The sequence below is a fragment of the Abramis brama genome (assembly GCF_963993115.1).
Source record: "Abramis brama genome assembly, chromosome: 5".
Taxonomy (NCBI): domain Eukaryota; kingdom Metazoa; phylum Chordata; class Actinopteri; order Cypriniformes; family Leuciscidae; genus Abramis; species Abramis brama.
Window position 1 is genome coordinate 26,413,705 of NC_139967.1, and position 23,445 is coordinate 26,437,149.

At 37.0% G+C, this 23,445-nt stretch overlaps 1 protein-coding gene across 1 annotated transcript; it reads right to left on the reverse strand.

Annotated features, from left to right (window-relative positions):
* Window positions 1–7,216: 7,216 nt before the first annotated feature.
* golph3a (golgi phosphoprotein 3a) lies at window positions 7,217–22,325 on the reverse strand. Its single transcript, XM_084114796.1, has 4 exons — window positions 21,919–22,325; window positions 12,885–13,016; window positions 12,020–12,134; window positions 7,217–9,518 (listed from the first exon to the last, which is right to left on the reverse strand). Exons 1-4 carry the CDS (start codon window positions 22,132–22,134, stop codon window positions 9,094–9,096), a joined length of 888 nt encoding a protein of 295 aa, XP_083970922.1. The 5' UTR covers window positions 22,135–22,325; the 3' UTR covers window positions 7,217–9,093.
* Between the last annotated feature and the right edge of the window lie 1,120 nt (window positions 22,326–23,445).

Consider the following 23,445-nt stretch of genomic DNA (forward strand, 5'->3'; position numbering starts at 1 on the left):
TTTCACAAAGGATGCAGCAGCGACAGTAAAGACTCAGTTTTAACACATGCACGCGATTCGCCGTGAGGAGTGACGCAGGGAGTGGGCGGAGCGGCATCGCTGCTGCTGCTGCTGGATCTGTCTGTAAACACAGAGCAGTTGTAAAAATGCCTTGTGGTAGATTTATCTTTTTATAGCAGTTTTAAGCTTTAAAAGATTTCAAGTGGAATTGAAACTGTCAAACTGAGAGCCCATACAGATGTGCCTCTTTTTTACATTAACCCCCGAAAAAAATGCATGTTTGAGCTGTTTTAACTGAAAGCAACTTTCACTGACATAGGCTATCTTAAAATATGTTAGTGCCAATGTTTTGTCTCAAGATGCACACCAGTAATGCTTTTTTTCTAAGAAAAATCTACTTAAATGTCCTAATTGAGCTAAGGCTTAATCTAAGCCCTGTCTGTGCAGGCCTAAATGTCTGAATTGTGTGCTGTTAAAGGGTAAAGACTTAATCATTTTGTTCTAACAGTCGATATTCGACTATAATGTAAATCTGTTTTATTCTGTTTTATCATTAACAGCAACAATTGGAATCAGATTCGTTTTTTCTAACTGATTATGTTCAAGTAAAAACGTATTTATTTATAAGTAAGTGCATTTTTGGCGCTATAGTTAAAGAACCATAACCTCTGGGAATCCCCAGCTGAGTTTTGTCTGGGCATGGCAAATCAGATCATACAAGTCTTTATTGAAAGGCTTAGGACTCTTAACTCCTTTTCAGATCAGACTTGCCCTGCTTTTAACTATCTCATTCAGTATCACATGCCTATAAACTTAAATACACAAAATACCTTTTAAAAGCGGCACTTTTGTGAGGACCTGTTCAATGTATGGAGTGATTTCTTAGGCTTAAAGGAATTTCACTGTTTGTTTCAAACAGGAACGCGAACAAAATGTCTCAGAACAAAAACTTGCCAATATTTTCGTTTGCTTTCAAACACAATTGCATGTGAACATTTTTGTTTATGATTCAAATGGTGATTAGAAATATTATGATTAACACAGGGCTGTTGATTTGTTAGCTTTAATTCTGCTTGACTACAATTGTTTCATATCACCCCAAAATGAACACTTGCCTATTTATTCACCTGCATTTTTTTTTTTTTTTTTTTTTTTTGCTCCTGCAAGAAAGTAGGTAAGTCATACATTTGTGATTTTGAGTACCCAATATGGCACTTAATACAACTGATGGAGCTCAAATGTGCTCAAACCTTGGCTTCTATTTTACTTTTTTTTGTAACTTTTATTTTTACTATTAATAGTTCACTATTTTACTACTATTCAAAAGGCTGTTCGGCAGATGAAGTATTGCACTCTTCAACTGCAGGAGTCTATAGAAACAATGGACTCACAGGCATTCTTGGGCCCAGGTGGTTTTGATTTGGGAGGCGCTTATGTGCCTTTAGGTCATTTATTATTTCAAGGGAAGTGAAATTAACCATGAAGACAATGTTGCACTTTCAGACTGCTGGACACCCACAGATTGACCACTGGTCCTGCCAAGTTAAGGACAGACGTTTCAGCACGTGAGGAATAAATTTCATCATAAAGGAAAATTATTGAAATGGAATAGACATTAATCGAAAACTGAACAGGCAATGCATTTACAGAGTACTCACCCCTTGATTTTATTTCTGCATTTTGTTATACTTCCAAATTTTAGCATGTTGAATAAACAATAAATTCAACACAAAGCAATCACCCCCTATATATTCATGATGTGCACATATTCCTCTAGTAGCAACTACATGAGTCGTCTTAGTATGTCTGCATGAGCTTTCCACATCTCAATTCTTCAACATAAATTCACTCCATCTCTGCCAAATTAGAAAGTGTTGGCTTGCAGCAATGTTCAGGTCATACCTAAAAATATTCAATTGGATTAATGTCTCAGCTCAGTCGGAACCATTCCAGAATTATAAGTGTATTTAAACCATTCAATCATACTTTTTTTTCTGAGTGCTTTATCGTCCTGCTGGAACATGAATTTTTAATCAAATCCAGAATATGTTGCTGCCACCATCAAGTCTGATAGAGATGTATGGTTTTACCAGGGTGTTTGTGGTAAACATGTGCTTTGCTTAGACTCGTGTTTAATCTATTGATCAGACCAGTTTTCTTCCCAAACTTTTTTCCCTTTGGGATTTTGTTGCATGCTTTCTAGTAACTTCTACACATGATTAAAGGTTTGCTGTTCTACACACACTTTAAAGGCACAATATGTAACTTTTTAGCTTTAAAAATAGCAAAAATCACTATATCTATGTTATATATATTTTTAGTTGTGTACTTACATTATCCCGACTGTTTCCAACAACTTTTAAACCAGGAGAAATTTGTAATTTAATTCGAGAAACGTCCCGTTTCTTTATTTCCGTTGTGTCGCCGCCAATGCCGTCATATCCGCGTTGTCCCTGGTTTCCGCTCGTGCTGCCATGGCAACCAGAGCTATGAACCAGAGCCGTCTGATAGTAACCAAAGCGACTGACGCGGACAACTTTGTAGTTCGCAATGTCTATTTGCACGCTGTTGTTGTTTCGTTCAAACATTATGGACCATGACAAGCAGACTTTGGATAAAAAAAGGAGAACTAAAACGAGAATCAATATCAGCGCGGTGCTTTCGAGATGCCTAGAGCTCCCATAGACAGTATATAAACGAGAGCTCCACGTCCGAGACTTCGACCGCTCCTACATGTACTTTATTAAACAGGTGAGCACATTTACAATTAATGATAAACAATGATAAAATGTCAGAATATGATCTGTATGTTATTCTAATGTTGATCTAGTTTACTACTCTCATACAGACAGACTAACACATACATTTCAACACATTCAAATGCAGTTTAGTGTGATAGTGTAATGTTAGACCAAGTGAAACAGCGCTGCGTTACCTCACAAGTTTAATTTGTCTAATAAACTGACCTGTGAGTAGTAATTCTGCGTGTTGTTCGGTAGAATGAAATGTCCATATTCCTTTTATATCCGCGGGACTCGCGTCGCGTTTGGAGCGGTTTGGAGCTGATAGCTGTCTCTTAGCAATCCCGAACTGCTTCATATCACAGTCATGATAAAAGCATCGATGTATTCAGTCATCCATAAACATTATTAGATCGGTCGGCTTGACGTTGACGCCAAGATCCATAATTCTAAGCAAATGTTGCGTCATCAATCTACGCCTTTGTTATTGTAAATAGGTTAGCGACCCCTAGTGGAGAAAAATGCCATACTGTGCCTTTAACAAAGATGCCCAAACTTTGAAGTGCTAAGACAAATGGATATCTTTGCCCATTCTCTCCCTTGATATTTTTTAACTATGAAATGTTTATACAAAACCATCATCACCAAGTTTTTTTGTTTGTTTATTTATTGCATTAATGATTGTAAATAATGTTCAGTGTCTTTGTAACAACATGCCATGTTAAAGTGCCCCTATTATGGATTTTTGAAAATGACTTTTCATGTAGTGTGTAACAGCTCTAAGCGAATGAAAACATCCTGCAAAGTTTTAAATCTGAAAGTGCACCGTATATAAAGTTATTGTCTTTCAAAAGTAAGAATTGACTCTGAGTCAATGAAATGAATCGTTTTTCAAACAAGTCATAAGCTGTTTCGTTGTGACATCAAGATGACATGTTAGCATATTGCCCGCCCACTTATTGCGTACACAGACACCAGGGAAAACTTGAACCTCAAACACTGCAGCTGATTCCTGTGGATACTGGAGAGCATCATGTCGAGAAGATGGCGCTGTGCTCTACAATGTGAAGGTAAAGCCAGTTTTTTTTTCACTGCCCAAGGACGAGCATGTGAAGAATCAGTGGTTAAAGTTCATCTTTACCATGACACCACAACAGTCTAATCCTAAACTTTTGCTGTGTTCCCTTTATTTTAAATACGACTGCTTCTCAAATCTCGGAGTTCAATGCAGGATTCACAAACCGCTTGCTCTTGAAAGATGGTGTTCAAAAACTTAGTTTTGAGTTTTATGTTGTGTAGGTCTCCTGCTAACTGGCTAACTCACATTATCACTGTCTTACTGAAATACTTCTGCTAATCAGTTGTGGACCACTATTCCCTAAAACCTTGTCTATTAATGCAGATTGTCTGTCGTTCTCACTACTTTGAGTAAAGTTTAAGCATGGAGCAAGATTTGTTTTTACCAACGTTTATGTTACATCAGTCATGCTTGGCTTATGTATGCACTGTTATTGATACAGTTTCCACGTGTTCACTACCCTGGTAATCCAGAATTCTCGCGAGAGCACAAGTTGAATTTCCTCAGTGAGTTACTCTGGTGTCGAGTAATGATGCTCATTAAATATGCCCCTCGATCTGAGCTGCACCAATCACATCGGGTTATCTGATATAGGCGGGCCAAAGGCGAGATGACAACAGCGCTGTGACGTCGAAGTCATTAGTAAACATTGCAAGATGGCTATGGATGAATACCAGTTGTTTGAAACGGCTTTGGCCGCTACAATGAACGAGTTAGACTTGGCTTTTTATCTAAAACAGGAACAGAAGATGCCGCTCGAATCGTTCCTTTGCAAGAAGGACGTTTTTGCTGTTTTGCCGACCGGATACGGTAAGAGTATAATCTACCAGTTAGCTCCGCTGGTAGCTAAGCGTATGGGGTTTATTGTTGTGATTGGTCGTAGTGTTATCCAGTTGCATGCAGTGAGATTTTCAAATGCATGCTTGGTGCCGCCCCTCGAGCTGGCCGAGTTTCATTAGTCCATGCCAGACCATTAATCTTTTAGATTTAGGTCTGGATTTCCAGGCTACGTGTTCACCGCAATATATTAAAAAATACTCTGTAAATAAATTAGTACAAGTAAAATAATCGGTTTGTTGATGGATATGCACTTGTTAATGCTGATGGTGAGGAATTACAGTTGCAACATCTCATAATGTACCTCAAACTGAGTAGCGTATCACTGAGAAACACTGCTCGAGTCGTCCTTGCGATGGAGGTTCGGGTTGAATAACTACTTCTTCCAGTGTTTCACCATCGGACTCGAGCTCGGATTGATATGGTAAAATCGACGTCATTTTTCGTTTCTGTGTTTAGTTTACAGTGTAGGAAGCCCCAGGACAAGCAGAGCTGACTTTGTTTTGGCTATGGGCGTTTTTGTTTTCGACGCGCGCGCTGTACGTGGTAAACCAATCAGACTGAGCTGTCTGGCCAATCAGAGCAGAGTAGCGAAAAGGAGGGATTTAGAGAGACTGATTCATCTGACGAGTCGTTTGAGAATCATTGAAAATGTGGTGATGTGCAAATATATAATGAGAAAATGAAACAGGTTTTTTTTTTTTTTTTTTTTTTTTTTACCTTTGAGGCATGTAAACCTGTTGTAGGAGACTCCAAAATAACATTAGGAAACTTTAAAATAGCATAATAGGGGCACTTTAAATTGTCACTTAATATTTTGTATTTTATTTATTTATTTTTATACAAAAATCACTATCATGTTTCAATGGTTTTGAAACTTATGTATGTATTTATTTATTTATTGCATGATTAAATAAATTAGTGTTCAGTGTCTTGGTTTAAAACATGCAGTTTTAAAATAAATTTCTGGGAGACTATAAAGTATATTCTGATCTGTTTATGAAATCAGTGATGAGTCAGTGAGATTAATTGTGCAATCAAGCAGTTGAACAGAAAAGTATAAGGTCTTCATAAGAGCTTTGCCAAAACAGATAATGATTTATAAATATTTCTTGTGTTGGTAGGTTACAGCAGATAAGAGATTACAGTGAATCTAATCCTTACAACGAATCTAATCCTTACAACATGTATTTTACAACATTGCCTAGATTCTTAGAGATTCTCTGAGATGCAAACAGGAGCCAGTATCACATTTGCGCTTACTTAATTCTGCATTGGTTTAAGCAATTCTTGCAAGTCTGTCAATCAGATTGACCACATTATCATGTTATGAATCAATTTTCTGAGAAAGTTACAAAGTATAACAGAATCCTGTCAGCTAACAGGGTGAGCTGTGTGTGTATGTGTGTGTGTTTTATATATATATATATATATATATATATATATATATATATAGCAGAGACTGGTTTTTAATCACTGGATAAGTCAACATAATCACACACTTCCAAGTCTCAACATTTCCAAGTGAGTTTATGCATGTCAAGCGCTTTCCCTTTAAAGAAAAGACAGAATTTTACATAACTATGAGTCATCATTGACAATGCCAGAGAAACATGTTTCAACCATATTGAAGGATGAAGGTGTTATGCTCGCTTCTGACCCTTTGGCTGAGCATTTTCTTTCAGCGTTAAGAGATGAGCTCAGCTGAGATGTTAATGCAGTGAGGCTATTGCGTAGGCAGACACGGCACAACCTTCCACCACAGCTGGCCAAACGTCTGCAGAAACCAGACATCACACCAGGCCAGGCACAAGAATAGACCAGACTCAACAACACTATATATTGTTTGTAAACAAACATCCACTGCTATGGGAAAAATTCCACTCAAAGACTAATTGAAAAATGACCAAATGAGAAGTGTGTGTCAATACAAGAACCCTGACGTAAGACAAACCCTACTCACAAAATACAGTGGAATAAATGTTTACTTTCAACAGAGTAAACACAAACTCATTCTCAATAAGCGTTTCAGCTTTGGGGTTTTATTTTTCTAGTATCATAGCAATGTTTTTTTTTTAATGCTATGGAATGAAATGAAATAAAACTGTCAGCAAGCCAACATACCTCAACTTAAATAGCTGAAATGCTCATTAGTTGTTGTATAAAGTAGTTATATAAAGAGTGTTACTCAACGGTATAACTAACAAGTTTCAAATGCTTAACTTTAAGAGTAAATGCTAAAAATCCTTCAGAGAATATGCACAATGCAGAGGCCAACTGTAGTCTGACATGGATGAAGATAAGCTGCAATCATGTCCCCACTACCATTCAAAAGTTTGGGGTCAGATTTTAAAGAAATTTATATTTTTATTCAGTGAGGGTGCAATAACTTTCTATTCATCACTGAATCCTGAAAAAAAAATTGTATCATGGTATAATCATGGCTTTGTGTCTCCTATATGTGAGAAATAAAACAAAAACGACATGGCATGTAACTAATCTGATGCATCAAAAGCAGCACGCAATTTTTCACAAAATAAATAACAGATGATGTTTGAGGCACTTTCAAGACCATAGTTTATTTCATTGTAATAAGAAAGTATATACATTGGGGTCCCTTTATATTGAGTCCTAAAGCTACACACGATCTTAATTGTCTTTTACTCCGAGACACTTTTTAGACAGGTGAAAATCCCATAGGTCGACTCTTCCAAACAATTGGCTGACCATCGCTACATACAGTTAACTATTGTGAAGCAAACATTTAGCATCATTGTGAAGAAAACAAAGAACAAAACAAAAGCATGTTGATTTAAATTATTGCTATAAAACTGAATAAAAATCAGCATAATGACAAAAAAACAACAACATTAGAATATGGTGATTGAATGAAGGCTTTCTCAAAAGATTTTCATAGCGTAAAAACAAAATTAAGACATGCTTGTGTAAGCTTTTACATGCCAGGCAAAATTAACAGGTTTGATACAGAGTTTGCTCATGTGGTAAGCAGCATGATTACATAAGAAACTATATACAGATTTAACTAGATTGTGACAGAATGCAACGTCAATCAGCAAATGATAATAAAATACTATCAAAAATATACTGACTCGAGAAAATGGTGGAATCTGCTCTTACATATAAAAGTCACATTATAAAGTCTATATATATATATATATATTTTTTTTAATCCTATGTTTGTTTAGAAGTGTGAGTACATGAATTGAATCTTTTGACATTCAAAACCATTTCCATAAAACATCTCTTAAAACCTTGAGGACTTGCCCTTACATAAATCAATAGAAAAATATTAAAAGAAAATTAAGCTGTATGCCATACAGATGTTTTTTATTTGCAGGGAGGACACAGATTCCTTTATTAAACTCTTGTGGTCCTCAAATTAGTTTCTGGTAGGCATATACAAAAGGTATGAAGACTACTGAGCAACCGAGTAACAAACGCTTTCTGAATCTAGCTCCATTAATGCCACGTCACAAAGAGCTACAGTACATCCTGCACCTTGAGAGCTATGCGCATCCTATAACCAATCTCAGGCACATAAAAGTATTTGAAATTCATAAGTAACACAAGAGAAAGCTAATGAGGAGTCACAACAATAAATGTGTGAAGAGGTAGAGTTTGAAGCATTCGTGGGGTGTTTATGGACCAAACGGAAGGAATCGCAATGGTAGAGCTCTCATAAAAGATTGCTGATAATCCACCCAGTAAATATACTTGACAGGTCCTCTAACAGCCTGAACTTCGTCACTCCTCTCTAAAAACACTGTTTTTTTGTTTTGTTTCAGTAGTGTGTTTTGTTTGTTTCAGTAGTGTGAATGTGAAGCTGCTAGTGCTAGCACACTTGCCACAAACCACTAAAATGTTATCACATCAGGATTTAGTCCTTTTTGGTTTCTTTTCAGGCCCCATTATTAGTATGAAAACAAATTTTTACAACAAATTGAAATTAAAAATATGATACACGGTAGTGTACTTTATTTTCTTAAGTATCTGTTGTGTCTTACCATACGCAGATACTGCTTTGGCGTACACAGCCTATGTCACAATGAATCAATTCCAATTAAATGTATGAAACTGATGACAAAACACTGTAAGATCTGTTAGGTACCCATCACGGATGTCCAGGCAAGGAAACAATGAAAAACAGGCCGTTTTGTGCAGCAATGCAAAATGTAAATGTTCCAACAGTCTATGGTGAGAAAGTACCCAATTGCATTCAAATGAACAAACGATTAAAGGAGGACAAAATACACCGGTCAAACAAAAGAGAGAAACCCAATGACAGATCTTGCAGAGAGAGTAGGGAGGAAGGGAGATATCTACAAGGAAAGAAAACCAGGACTCCATTTTGATGCACCAGGTCAACCACTTCTCAAACCTGATCTAACCAGTCCAACTGTTTTATTTTCCATTGCTTCATTTGGTGAAGGCGGCCACCACGGCCCACAGCAGCTCATTGGTGTTGTTCTTCATGCTCTCGCCCTCAGGCTCCAGGTCCAGCAGCTGCCGTACTCTCTTCATGGCCAGATCGTACTGGTCATCCAGAAGCGGGGCAAACGCGTTCTCTAGTACATCAGAGGAATGGGCTAGGAATATAAGGGCCAGAATGCGTTTGTCCATTCGATGAGGGTCGTTCACCCACTTGTCCAGCACGGCCTCCTGCACCTTCTTAATAAGGCGCTGCTTAATATTATTATTGGTAAGGGGGTGTGTAGTCATGTCGAACAATAGGAAGTTTTGTTTCTCTGTTGTCAGGACGCCCTTCTCTACGAGATTCTTGGCCAGGCGCTCTCGAACGTTACGCAGCTGATAGTGAAGCTTCAGCGGGTTCCATGTCTCGCCTGCAAAAGACAAGCACTTTCAGCACCAGACATCAACTAACATTCATTTTATTTGACAAGGACAACATTTATTTGACAATTTTTTTTTTTTTAATTGCTATGGCTACAACTTACAATACCAAAAAGTATCACGAAAATAATAAAAACTGACAGAAAAGGCACTGTGGCAGCCGTTAAAAAGTCTGGCGTAAGAGGTACATTTCACTGTGAAGGACAGAGATGGAACAAATCAGGCCTGTTTGCATCTTGTGCAGTTGCTGCCAAAATTTATTACATTTATTTTCGGAATTAGGAGTTTTTAGGAATGTATTAAAACAGAAATGTAAATAAAGATGATTTCATCACTCCTTTGACAACAGCAGCACAAGGTGAGTTCAGAAGAAAGATATGAGTGCGTTACTTGAATGGACTTCACTGTTCTTAAAAATGCTATTTCCTATTCCATTTAATGGCACAGCTGTTAGACATAAGTCTATAATTTACTTATAATTATTATTATAAATGAAGGGTTGCACCATAATTCTAATTCTAGTCAATATCAGTAAGCTGTTATTTATTTTATTAGGGCCAATAACCAATAAACGGTTAATATAATAATTCTACATTATGCCAAATTAAATTAAATAAACACTAAGAAAAAAAAGGTATTTAAATGCAAGTGTATGTAGGCGTAACAATATTAAATGTGCTGTATGAAAAAAAAAGGATATTCATTTTGTCATTAACTTTATTAGTGCTTTTATTGATTAAGTTAACTTTAATTGAGCATTAGATGACAGCAAAGGTAATCTAAATGTAAGAAAGGGATACATGAGTATGCACAATTAAAGGGACACAAAAGAAGATATTTTGAAGAATGTTGGTAACCAGACAGTTGATGGTATAGTCATAGAAGTCAATGGCTACCGTCAACTGTCTGGTTACCTAAAAATATCTTCTTTTGTGTTCAACAGAGGAAAGAAACTCATACAGGTTTGGAACTGAGGGTTAGTAAATGATGACAGAATTTTAAGTTTTTGGGTGAACTATCCCTTTAAATATCTAATATCGACCAATACCTATATAAAAAACTACTACCACTAAATTTTATTTTTTCATCACTGCTATATTGTGCATCCCTATTCTAGTTTTCGGGTAAACACTTTTTTTGAAGAGCATAATTCCCTTTATTGACAGCTGCTACAGGCTCATTACATTATTAATAGTTTTAATATGTTTTTGTCTAGATTTCCGACGTTTTGAGTCTTTCACAAGTTTCAGACAGGAATTTTGAATGCAGAAGTCTAGAGTCCCTTGAGCGAGTACCACCAGCTCAGTTGGTCAGCTCCTGTGCTGAAGCAGAGAAGCACAGACAGCACAGGATCAAAGCTGGCTGTGCTCAAGCATTTGCTAGTCATCAGCCTGCAGTAATTTATGGCTCTGATCTAATTCTGAGCACATTTTTATACACTATCTAAACGAGGATGGCAGCTCCTTCTCTCAGGCGCTTTGATCTCACCCTTTGACCCTTCGGCTCTCCATTTCCAACTGAGCTCATAGCCACAGTAGGTCCCAGAAATCTCTCTCAATCATTGGACCAAAGTGAGTCTGGATCCAGATGTTTTATGCGCACCAGGCAAAGTATATTTATCAGGTAGCAATGGTTAAAATTGTTCAATTTAATACAATTTGGTTACACTTTATTTTAAAGTGTCATTCTTACAGTGTAATTATATATTTAAGTACTGAGTAATATTTAGCAACTACATGTACTTACTATGGGTTTAGGGTAGGATTAGGATTTGGTTGAGGGTTAGTTGCATGTAATTATGCATAATTTACTGTTATTACTATGGTAAGTACTATGTAACAAGGACACTGTAAAATAAAGTGTTACCCAATTTCATGTAATGTAATTACACTATTGTTCAAAAGATGTGTAATACTTTTATTCAGAAAGCATGCATTAAATTAATCCAAGGTGACAGTAAAGACTTTTATAATGTTACAAAAGGTTTCTATTTTAAATAAATGCTTTTCTTTTGAACTTTCTATTCATCAACATTGATAATAATAAGAAATGTTTCTCGAGCACCAGATCAGTATATTAGAATGATTTCTGAAGGATCATGTGACATTGATGACTCTAATAATGGTTGCTGAAAATTCAGCTTTGCCATCACAAGAATAAATTGCATTTTTAAAATATATTTAAATAGTAATTTTAAATTGTAATGGTAGTTCACAATATTACAGTTTTTACTGTATTTTTGATCAAACAAATGCAGCCATGGTGAGCTTTAGAGACTTCTTTCAAAAACATTAAAAAACATTACGACCCCAAACTTTTGGACAGCAGTATAATATAATAAAAAAATAACCATTAAATAATAATTAAATAAGAGTTTAAGTTTTTAGAGTGCAAGCGTTTACACAGTAATATTTATGCTGTTCTCTAAAGCCAAGGTATGGTATTGCTGAAGTAATTAGGGGAAAAAATTCAGATCTAAAATGATACTCACCACTGAGCAACTCTATCCAGCTCTGCACGGTTTCGGGCGGTTGAGTGTCTTTTATGTGTTTTAGAGCCTCGTCCAACAGCACGTCCCCAGTTGGAGCATCAGACTTACATATAATCTAAGAAAAAGAAGAGAAATGTCACTGAACACATTAAAATATTATACTGCACAAAAGCACCACTGACATCAAGGCAGAGAAATCATGAGGGTAAAATCATGTGAAGGAGATGAACTACTTCAACTGAAGACCAAAGAGTTTTAATTCATGTATTAAATCTAATGCATTTTCCAGGGATACATCTGAGCCCAGTTTAATAATAAAAGTTCTCACTTCCAACAGCCAACACCAACCGCAAAAAGTGACCTCCTGACACACAATTAATATCAAAGTGCTCCCTCTTGTGGTAGAAAGTGTCCAACACAACTGTAAATGTAACGACACCAGAGTGCTGAATTCTACAAGCACATAAAGAATATATCATCTGAATTTGTTCAGTCCAGCTGTGTTTGTAGAAACCTGTGCAAGTGAACCTGTACCATCAGTATAGCCTAATACATCTGAAATGTTTAAATGACGATCTGGGAGGATATTTTTAAAAACATGGCTCTGTATTTTCTTTAGTCCATACAATGAAAGTCAATGGGATCCCGACATTCTTCAAAATACCTTCTTGTAAAAAGTCACACAAGTTTGGAACAACAAAAGCCTTCCTTTGGAGGCTGAGTAAAAGATGACAGCGTTTTTGTTTTGGGGTGAACTAACCCTTTAAATGTGTGTAGCAAGTGAACACAGCTGAAGGAAGCATCCAAAACAGGAAGCCTCTCCCTATCGTATGATCATTCCAGCATGCTGAACAGTGTGTCTTACCTTCCGGGTGAGCAGGCTTTTCCTCCTCATGCCACAGGCCTCCAGCTGCAGTCTCCCTCGTAAGGCCAGCTCAATGAGCATGCAGCCCCGCAGGCCTGATGAAATGCAGTCATTCCAGAAGGAGGTGTAGCCCTTGCACATAAACAAAACCAAGAGAGTCAGTACAAATGCCCCATCAAGGTTCAGAGCTTCAGTGCAGCTGTACAACTTCCATCCAAATGGTTTGTGAACAAAGAAAACTTTTCTAAACAGTTTACAGATGACTCAAAATGATAAACACTGCTAATATGGACTCCAGTTGTTTTGTGTGAAGACCCATCATCACACAAGGATCTAATTTATGCCTGCACAAATAAGACACAAAGCCTAAAAATAGCTTTATTGTAATTTGTGAAAAAAGAATTGTAATTCAAATATGAATTTAACAAAGAATTAATTGCAGTAAAAACATGTATTCCCATAAACTTGTTATCAGACAAAATATGGGGAAGATTGATAAAGTTGTATATTAATAATCAAAGTTTGAAAAGTCGCCTACAGAAATTTGTATGTAATTATACTTAAAAATTAAAATGTCATTTTCAAATCTCCCAAAATACTCCAATTTATCCCCAATTTTTGTCACCATTTATTTTTAGGGTGACAACGTTGTCAAAACGATCCTTGTTCACACAGATCAGCGAATACGACTAAAAACACTCTGTTATGCTGCCAAGTCCAGTAGTTGGCGATGTTACTTTGTAATGAAAACCTACATGCCTATAGACTGAACACGTAATACGCATGACGTCACCGTTTACATAAATTCACGTTTTTGTAGTTTACACTGAGAAAATAACGGTATCATTTTCAAAAACGTAAGTGTTTTTTTTTTTGCAAAAGTTTGTATTTCAGGCTCCCAAAACGTCGTTGACGTGTAAATGAATGGCCAAAACGCATAAAAAGTTTTACTTTTTTAGTTAAAAACAGCGTGTAAACAGCTTTAGAGTTATCTGAAAACATAGTGAACATTTTGTGGTGCTGTGTGGTAAAACGGAAGAGGTAAAAACAATGCCTGTTATTTTCACTTTGTCTAATCAGCTGAAATTAAAATGTATACTACATACCAGAAAAAAAAATTCTAAATAGTAATGATCACACAACTTGTTGGAGTAATACATTTGTGTAACTTGCATTTCTTTGAATTGCAATTCAGTAAATTTCTCCTGTTGTCATGCCAGTTCAACTTCCTGTGGGGTGTGGACAATGACATTCAAATGTCAGTACTTGAACTAAATTTTCCACAACACTGAGGGATAGTTATGATGTTAGTTTTCATTTTTGCAGCTCCATTTGCTGCAGTGTCATGTTCAGCAGTGGATGAAGTGAGCGATGGATCCTTCCAGCACTAACAAGGCCTGCTTTGTGAAGGTCCAGCCTCCCCATCCCAGAGGCCACAACCGGGAAACAACAGGCCTCTTTTAAGGCACTGGCAACACAGGCAAGTTTGCTCAGCATATGCAAAACCCCAGAGTGATGCACAATGAGTAAATAATCAAGTCAATCATTTTGAATACATCAACAGGAATAATAACGTAATAAATCATTATATGTTGTAAGTTTGAAAAGTTCTAAAAACAGAAATCACATCGAACTTTTGTTGAAATGTCAGTTTCCACAGATAATTTGCTTTAAACTGAAAATTAAGGATGCACCGAAATTTCGGCCGCCGAAAATTATCAGTCAAAAATGGCATTTTCGTTTTTTGGCTGAAAGAGGAAAAAAAGGTAGAAAATATAAGCCGAAAATATAAGCCGAAAATATGGCGCCCTGCCCCTCCTCTCCGTGCTCAGCGATCAGGTTGCACTCTTGTGCAGCATGTTTTGTAACTTAGCAAGTGGCTCCGCTTCCAAAGATGCACAGCTTCGAAGCAACTGCTCAGTGTCCCGCTCTGTGTGTGCGGATGTGCTCTGCTCTCTACGATCCGTGTGTGCGCTGCGCACTCTGCTCAATGTTGCGCTCAGTGTGCACGCTCTTAAAGGCCCCCTGAAATCAAAATTTAAGTTTGTTAGCTTTTAGTATGAATATGTTAGCCTTGAGGTTATGAATAAGCTGGTGTGTTCCAAAACAATGACAAAATTTGCATTTACGGATTCGCTTCCATGATGCTGTCAAGTACAACTTGCAGTCTGTGAGGTAAACTAAATGCTATTGGCTATTTGAAAAGGGGGAGGTGAGGTAAACTAAATGCTATTGGCTATTTGAAAAGGGGGAGGAGCTATTCAATATGCCCCCCCCTTAGCTTCCTGTTTCAGTGAAAATGACGTCAACGCCTCATACAAAGCTGCAAGTTCCACGGCACTTCAATGGGCCTTTAAGCTAGTGTTATACTTTCTGCGTGCGTTAGGATCCGCTAGGGTCCCCGTGACGTAAAAATCGTCATCTGAGGGTGTACACGAATAATTCGTGGAGGGAAATTGCGTACACGCCGATCTACTGCGCATGTGTGGAACACGTCTGCCGAGGGGAGCCCAGCATACACTTTCAGTGGTATAAATACAAGCAGTCTGCGTCTGTGCTTTCCAAGCGCTCCACTTATGCAATCACGATCACCGCAAAAGCAAAGTCCGCTCAAATAACGTGCCGACATGAAATTTCTCTGGACTTGTTTCTGTTTGCAATAGCCCTCCTGTGGTGTAACATGGTTCACAGATCCACTCCCTGCTCTGCTCAAATGCTCTGATTATAATACTGATAAGACTATACTTTATTTTGATAATTGGTCAAAAAATAAATCTGTTCAATCTGATTCTGTTGCATAGAACAGAATAAAGAATAATACAGTAGTCAACATTTGAAGTGGATCAAAAAAGTTAATCAAAGTTGTCCTAAGACAAGAACAGGTATTGTTCAAAGTTCATGCATAACTTTGATGAAAGGTTTTGATCCACTTCAAATGTTGACTACTGTATATTGATATTTAATATTATTTTAATATGGGCCTATTTTCTGTCCATTTTTTGTTACTTTAAATAAAAGTGGGTTTTTTTATTGATTTTTTTTTAAATTCAGATTCAGAAACATTATTGATTATTTAATTTAAAAGTATAATAAATAAAAAAAACTAATTTAAAATGAGACATTAATAATTATTAAAAAAGTTTCAGTTTCGGCCCAGAATGTTCATTTCAGTGCAACCCATGAGATTCAAGCCATGTGGGTGTGTAGTGATGGCACACGAACATGGCTTGAATCTCATGTTTTTTTTTATTTCTAGTGGAACTTAAAAAGAATCATCAAATGTCAAAGCTGCTTTTTCATACAACAAAAGTGCATGAGGAACAAGTTCAGCTGAAACTGTGCTTGATTTATTAAAAAATAGCTCATATTAAAAACTACTTTATACTTTAAAGACCTACTCTACTGTTCAAAAGTGTTTTTTTTTTATCTGAAAGAAATGAATACTTTCATTCAGCAAGGATGCATTAAATAAATTACGTGACAGTAAAGAATTGCACATACACTGTTTTTTCTTCCCAATTGTGATGTATATCTGAGGAGTGAAACTAGAGCTAGCAAAAAAACATATAGGACAGGATTGATTGGATTGTTGTGGTTTGCTTTTGCTGTGGCAGGTTAGACAACATTGCTTCTTTAAACAACACAGCACTCAAACTCAGGAAAGGTTGGTCATAGTTTTCTTGTTGACACTGTGCGCAAGTCCTCAGTCCTGTGAGTACACTAGATGTACTTTGTGCTCTGACAACAACATAAAGCCAGAGTAAGAGCTGAGCGGAGACACAAGCAGACAGTCATGATAAAGGCTCAGTAGGCAAAGGCAGCTGTATTTAAACATGGCACAGTCACAACTGTTGGAGGAGATTAACCACATGCAAAATAGCCCCTTCATTTACTTAAAACTCAATTTTAATGTGTCTTTTACACAAATAGATATACTGTGTAAAATAAACAATATGGACATACTACAGGTTTAAGGTTTGGTTTAGTTTTAGTTGCTTGTTACTGTAGTAAATACAAGTAAGGAGTAACAAAGAGAAATTAAAAAAAAATACGGAAATAAAATAATTAAAACCATTAAAGTTGGGATAAGCAATTTCAGAGAGTATAGCAATAGCAAGCTAGTTTTAAGAGTATCCCACCCTCCCTTCAGAGAGCTCTCTCCAAAGCCATGCCTCTTTTAAAACACATGAAAGCGCAAAGCCAGAGCAGAGTCTGCAAAGCGTCACAAGAAACGGCGTTAAATTACCTCATGTGTCAAAGAACATAACATTACAATAGTGTTGGTAGTGTTGGCATAGAAACACATAATTCCAAGGACGTAAACAGCTCTGAGTAGAAGGTCACGGGTTGCCATCTCTTAATTAGTGATACACCGATCATGATTTTTCATGGTCGATTTAGATTCCGATTTTTTTTACAAGCAAATTGGCTGATTCCAATACTGGTTGATGATTTTTTTTTTCTTTGTTTGAGCAAATTTATATGTTGTTTATTTGCTTTATAACAGGCAAACTGGCCTTAAATATCAGTAGCCATTTGAAATTAGAGGCAACCATTTTAATCACGATCGAAACAAAGACGCTACACACGTAGCATGAGCAGTTGTTTTTGATTTGAATTAGATTGCATAATTTCAAGCAAAAACAGCATGGTCTGACTTTAGATTTGTGAAATTTTGTTACATTATGGCGCTTTTCCACTGCATGGTTCGGTACGGCACGCTTTGGCGCTTTTCCACTGCATGGTACGGTACGGCTCGGTTCAGTACGGCTCACTTTTGGCGCATTTCCACTGCATGGTACGGTACGGTACGGCTCGCTTTAAATGGTACCACCTCTGTTGAGGTTCCAAGCGTACCGATACTAAAATGTGACGTGAAAACACTGCAGATCACTGATTGGTCAGACAGAATCATCACTACCAGCGTCATTGTATTTACGACACGAGACACTAAACCCGCTAGATTTAAATAGCCAGTAGACAACAGCCAGCACTGTAGCGCCTGTTTTAAAAGTATTTGCTTTAAAAAAAAGAAAAAAAAAAGAAAAAAAAAAAGAGTATAAACTTCAAAAAAAGAAATGGCTGAATCGTGGTCAGTGGACGAGGTGCAGACGTTCCTCTCGTTGGTTGCCGAGGAGTGGATGGGGAAACACGGAATGAAAAATTCGCATTTAATATGATGATATCATGGCAGTAGAGACGGCAACTATAACGATCAGTCCCACCCACTTTGAAGCGGTACTAACTGCAGTGGAAAAGCAACCGAGCTAAAGCGAACCGAACCGTGCCGTGCCGAGTCGAGTCGTACCACGCAGTGGAAAAGCGAAGCGAGCCGAACCGTTCCGCGCCGAGTCGAACCGTACCGAGCCGTACCATGCAGTGGAAAAGCGCCATTAGACACCTGCACAAAACAAAAACAGCATACGGGCTGAATGAAAATGTAAATTCACTCTCTGACAGTAGGTGGTGCTTATGGAACATAAGCGGTTTCTTTGGTAACAAAGTGTTTATGAAAAACATTGGCTACCTTTAAGGTTTTCTTTTTCATGTCAAACACATTTCCCTCCCATATTCACATTACTAAAATGCATTAGTGTAATATAATAATAGTAATGTGCATGATACTAAAAAAATCTCAAAGGTTCAAATTGAATTTAATTTATTTTCTTTCTTTTGACTTTGGGATGAAATATGACCCAGACATGTTTCAGACAGGTTCTGTGAGGTTCTCCTAGAATCAAGCAACATAACCAATAGCCAGAATATATTACAATTTTACAGAATATTTTTTCGACAATGTTTCAACTTCTACATTTGTTGCCAACTGCCAACCATAAGCATGAGCAAACTGTAGACCTGGAAGTTGGAACATGCTATGTTAATCCATTTATCCTTTCTGCAACTTTCCATACAAGCAAATCTTAGTGAGGCCTCGACATGATATTCAATATCTGAAAATGGCAGTAATCTAAAACCCAAAGGAAAGCTTTGTGAACAAGCGACAGGAATGCTCCCTCCGGATTTAAAAACCTTCTGTGTTGTTCTTGGGCAAAACAGTGTACTGTTGTTAAAAACACAAGGAAGACTTCTGCAAAACTAATATACTGAACAAAATGTACAGTAGCATGACACTTCCAGGATCAATGCAAGATGCTGAACTGATCATAAACATCTAAACATGGCAACAGGGAAAGACACTATATCCATCTAAAAGTCAATTCGTTAGAAATCTGTTGTGTTTTGTTTTTTTTCTCTCTGTTGTGTGTTAATGTGTCTTTTGTTGTCCTGACTGTTTTATGCTTTTGTGTTTGTTAATATAACTTCAAAAACTGTTAATAAAAATAATATAAGAAGAAGAAATCTCTGTTGTGGAAAAATGACACAATGATTCCAGGTTTGAGAGGCCAAGATAATTTTTTTTAAATTTGTTTGCAGTGTGTTCTACAAATGTATTGACAGTGTCTCGAGTAACCATTGATCAATCAAACCATTAAACTCCAAAACCTTATATTTGACATGTAAAACACAACCAGAAACCTGCTGTGTGAGGTTTGTGGACAAAGCAGGATCCAAGACATTGCCTGAGTAAAACACTGGCCATTTTTCTATAAGCTACAATTAATTTTGAATAGTACCCAAAAGCCATTTCTGTTGAGAGCATAAATTAAAGTAGGCAGTAATTCGATATGAATGAGCTGTAAAGAGAGGTGTCTTCAGTAACACTGCCCTGTCAAATGCTTGCTCAACCAAAACCTAACTACAAAGGCCAGACAATGAGCTAGGTACAATTCACTACCTACTATAAACCTTAAAGGAGAACTCCGATCAATTTTAACATTGAGCTAATTTTTTTGTAAATTTGGAGTGCTGTCAGTACAGAGAACAACGACAGAAATCGGTGTTGCCTACACCGTGTTATCCTCTTTTTAAAATTTGCACCCTGTTGACTTCAATGGGACAAGTTTTAAACCTGCTTTTAGCCTCTTAACATCCTTGATGTGTCATTACAAGTGCACAGCCATGTGAGTGATTCCTTCAGAGTGAACACGGGTGAATCTGACTGCAGTACATGTGAAAGATATGAATAAAAATGAAGTTAATTCGGCCAGCGCACATACCTGTATTTACATCCTGTTTTCGGGCGAAGTCCACAGTAGTCGATTGTCGAGTTCTCCACTGTTGCTTAGTTACCTATGATCACAAGCGTGAACTCGACAATCGACTACTATGGACTTCGACCGAAAACAGGATGTAAATACAGGTATGTGCGCTGGCCGAATTAACTTCATTTTTATTCATATCTTTCACATGTACTGCAGTCAGATTCACCCGTGTTCACTCTGAAGGAATCATCTAACATGGCTGGGCACTTGTAATGACACATCAAGGATGTTAAGAGGCTAAAAGCAGGTTTAAAACTTGCCCCATTGAAGTCAACAGGGTGCATATTTTAAAAAGAGGATAACACGGTGTAGGCAACACCGATTTTTGTCATTGTTCTCTGGACTGACAGCACTCCAAATTTACAAAAAAATGAGCTCAATGTTAAAATTGACCGGAGTTCTCCTTTAATTAAGGGTCGGTCAATACACCAAACTGGCTAATTTTAGGTGCTTTGCCTCTTTCCCTTTATTAAGAACAGTCATATTTGTTAATCCCCCAAATCAAAATACTTATGAACTTCCCTCTTAAAATTAAGTTTTCTACCTTTGTGGCATCTAGCAATAATACAACCAATAAAACCCACATTTAGAAAGTTCTACATTTGTTTGTTTGTTTATAGTTTAACGCCATGATGCCAGCTACCCCAGCTATATTCATGGCGAGAAAGAGATTAAAAATTCTAAAACTAGATCTGGTCTTCATTTTAAAAACAATCATAAGAGTCAACTGAAAATAAAGAATTCTTACAGAGTTGTGTGATAATGGATTAGAAAGTTCTACATAATTTTATGGAGTGTGTCATTCGCTTTTCAAACAGATCCTCCATGTTGGTGGCCTCCCTCCCAATGAATGGTTATGATCAGAAGTTGTACTAGCTTACAACTTACTAAATACTAAACAGTACAGACTGTTTACTTGCCTATTAGCAAGTAAAACAAAAGGATTTGGATGTTTAACTCTGCGAGAGATGTTAAGTTATTACTTTAAAACAACTTTTTATCCATAACTATATTATCCAATTTAGAATAAAAATGTCTTGACATTTGGCAGTCCAAACAAATGATTTGATGGATGGTTATCAACGGTTATCAACCCACTTTGGATGTTTTCCTTATTGTTGATTTGATTTATGCCTACTTAAGTAGTAGTAGAGGTTTCAAGTTTCAGATCCGCATCAAAAGGCAAACTATATAAATAAAAAAGTAAAATAAACCTTGGATTTGTCCAAAACACTTCTTGTTGTGAGTTTGGATTTACATGCTTTGTTAGAATATGTAGGCTAGAACGTGGGTGACTAGTGAGTGACACTAATCTCAGTGGGCGATGAAGGCATTTCAACTATATTAATGCGTCCTGCAATTATAAATCTTAATAATAAACAACTGCTTCACATTTTAGTTTCTTAAAGTAGCACTGTATCTGAAACCATCATACTGAGCTTCATGTGGATATGACAAAATAATGTCATAGCATCTTAATGTCACAATGGTTACCATTTTCTATAGGAAGAATACGGTGTATAATTTAAGTATTAGACAGTTAAAGGCATGACTCGGTATTTTAAACTATGTTCTTTACGCAATGTCGATTTGTTTCGACAGTCTGATGGGTCAGAGAGATAACTTGTAACTGCAGTGGCAAGGCAAGCTAAAAGCTACATTGCATCACAGCAATATTGTTGTTTGCTTTTGACTCAAAACGTCATAAATTTAGAAAAGAAAAGGAGTTTTAAAAAACCCAGATTGTTCCCAGCTGCATCTTTCTTTAAAGAGCTCACATATAAACTATGAAGCACGCGATCGTGGTGAGTGATGATGAGAGATAAGAACAGACAACTACTAAAAAAATAATAAAGCAAAACAACAACCACCTCGCGGTCTTTCAAGCCCAGCAGTAGTACTTCCTCCATCAGGGTCAGTCTGGTTTCCTTGGCATCGCCGCTGTCGTCGTCGTCCTGCTCATCTCCTCGGCGGGGCTCGTAGTCCTCGTCGCCGGATCCGCGCTCTCTGTCTGCGGCTGCAGCGCTGCGCGAAGCCTCGGTGCGCCTTTGCACCAGGCCGGAGCTCCGCTGGGTCAAATTACTCATCTCTCAAACACACTAAAACAAAACCTCCTTCCCAGACTCCTGTCTGAGAACAGACTGGATTATTCAGTCCGATGCATAAATGATTCCCGGGGTGAATAAGGGGAATAAAGGTGTGTTTAGGGATTTGTTTTGGAGAGGGGCCCCTCGCGATCCCAGCCGCGGACCGTCGCTGATTCCGTCAGGTTTAATATGGCGACCTGACGAGTAGCTACAACAGTAGATGTGGCATCTCAACACTCACGTTGTATCTGAGGAGGTGCACACCGAGACAGCATTTTCAGAAGGTATAGCACCACCACCAGAGTTATTATAGTTAACTAAAGCCATTAAAAAACATTTTCGTTACTTAACCCTCTATGGGGCATACATGATATAAATGACGCGACGAAAATAGCTTTTTAAAATACAATAATAGTAAACAAAAAATAAAAAATAAATTTTAGTAATATTCTGTATAACATCCTCTTCAGTCAATACAATTAAAATCTAGGTCTATGTGCTAGAGATATTAGCAAGGTCATATGCTGTCAAGGCACCATTATAAGTTAATTTTAAACTAGAAAATGAATATAAATTCCATTATTTATATATATATATATATATATATATATATATATATATATATATGTATGTATATATATGTATAGATAGATAGATAGATAGATATATATCATTGCAAATCCAAATGTGTTTTCTAAAGTTTTGTTCATTTTTAATGCACATTTTGTAAGAACCAAAACTCAAACGACCAAAAAATAAAATAAAAAAATAAATAGCCTCTCGGCCTGTTTTAGGTTGTTATTAGTAAGTTTTATAGAATGAGAAGAAAAGCTGTACCTTTCCCAGAAATTACTGATGGTAGTGACGGCAGTGTATTAGAAATTGAAGTCATAGTAAGACAGGAAGACGTTGAGGATCAAGGAGGATAGAAGCAGTCAGAGATGAAGAATATAAGTCATAGATTGTTGTGGAACTCAGGCATTTGGTACATTATCCTATGCCAGTTTGTAAAGTTTCTCCAAAATGACTAAACAGGTCAAAATCGAGTTGTGTGGAAAGTGTGGGCTACACTGAAAAAGAAGTCTTGTTGATTTTCACTTGTGTTACAATCATTGATTTGGAATCCCAAGAAAGAAACAATGTTAAAGAAACTTTAATGCTTTTTAAAATACTATAAGACATGGTTTCATACTTTCCAGGTAGTGAAGTTGCATCTGAATTTGAGTCAAGTTTTTGACATTTATACAAGCAAGTTTCAAATGAATATTGAAGCACAAGATGAAATGGAATGTTAATAAAGCTTTTTAATGT

Excerpts from the sequence above, each read along its gene's own strand:
- golph3a (XM_084114796.1), bottom strand. The coding sequence starts at position 22,134 with ATGAGTAATTTGACCCAGCGGAGCTCCGGCCTGGTGCAAAGGCGCACC. Across the intron at positions 12,135-12,884 it reads AAAGCCTGCTCACCCGGAAG|ATTATATGTAAGTCTGATGC; the intron begins GTAAGACACACT and ends TCTTTTTCTTAG. Across the intron at positions 9,519-12,019 it reads CTGGATAGAGTTGCTCAGTG|GCGAGACATGGAACCCGCTG; the intron begins GTGAGTATCATT and ends TGTCTTTTGCAG.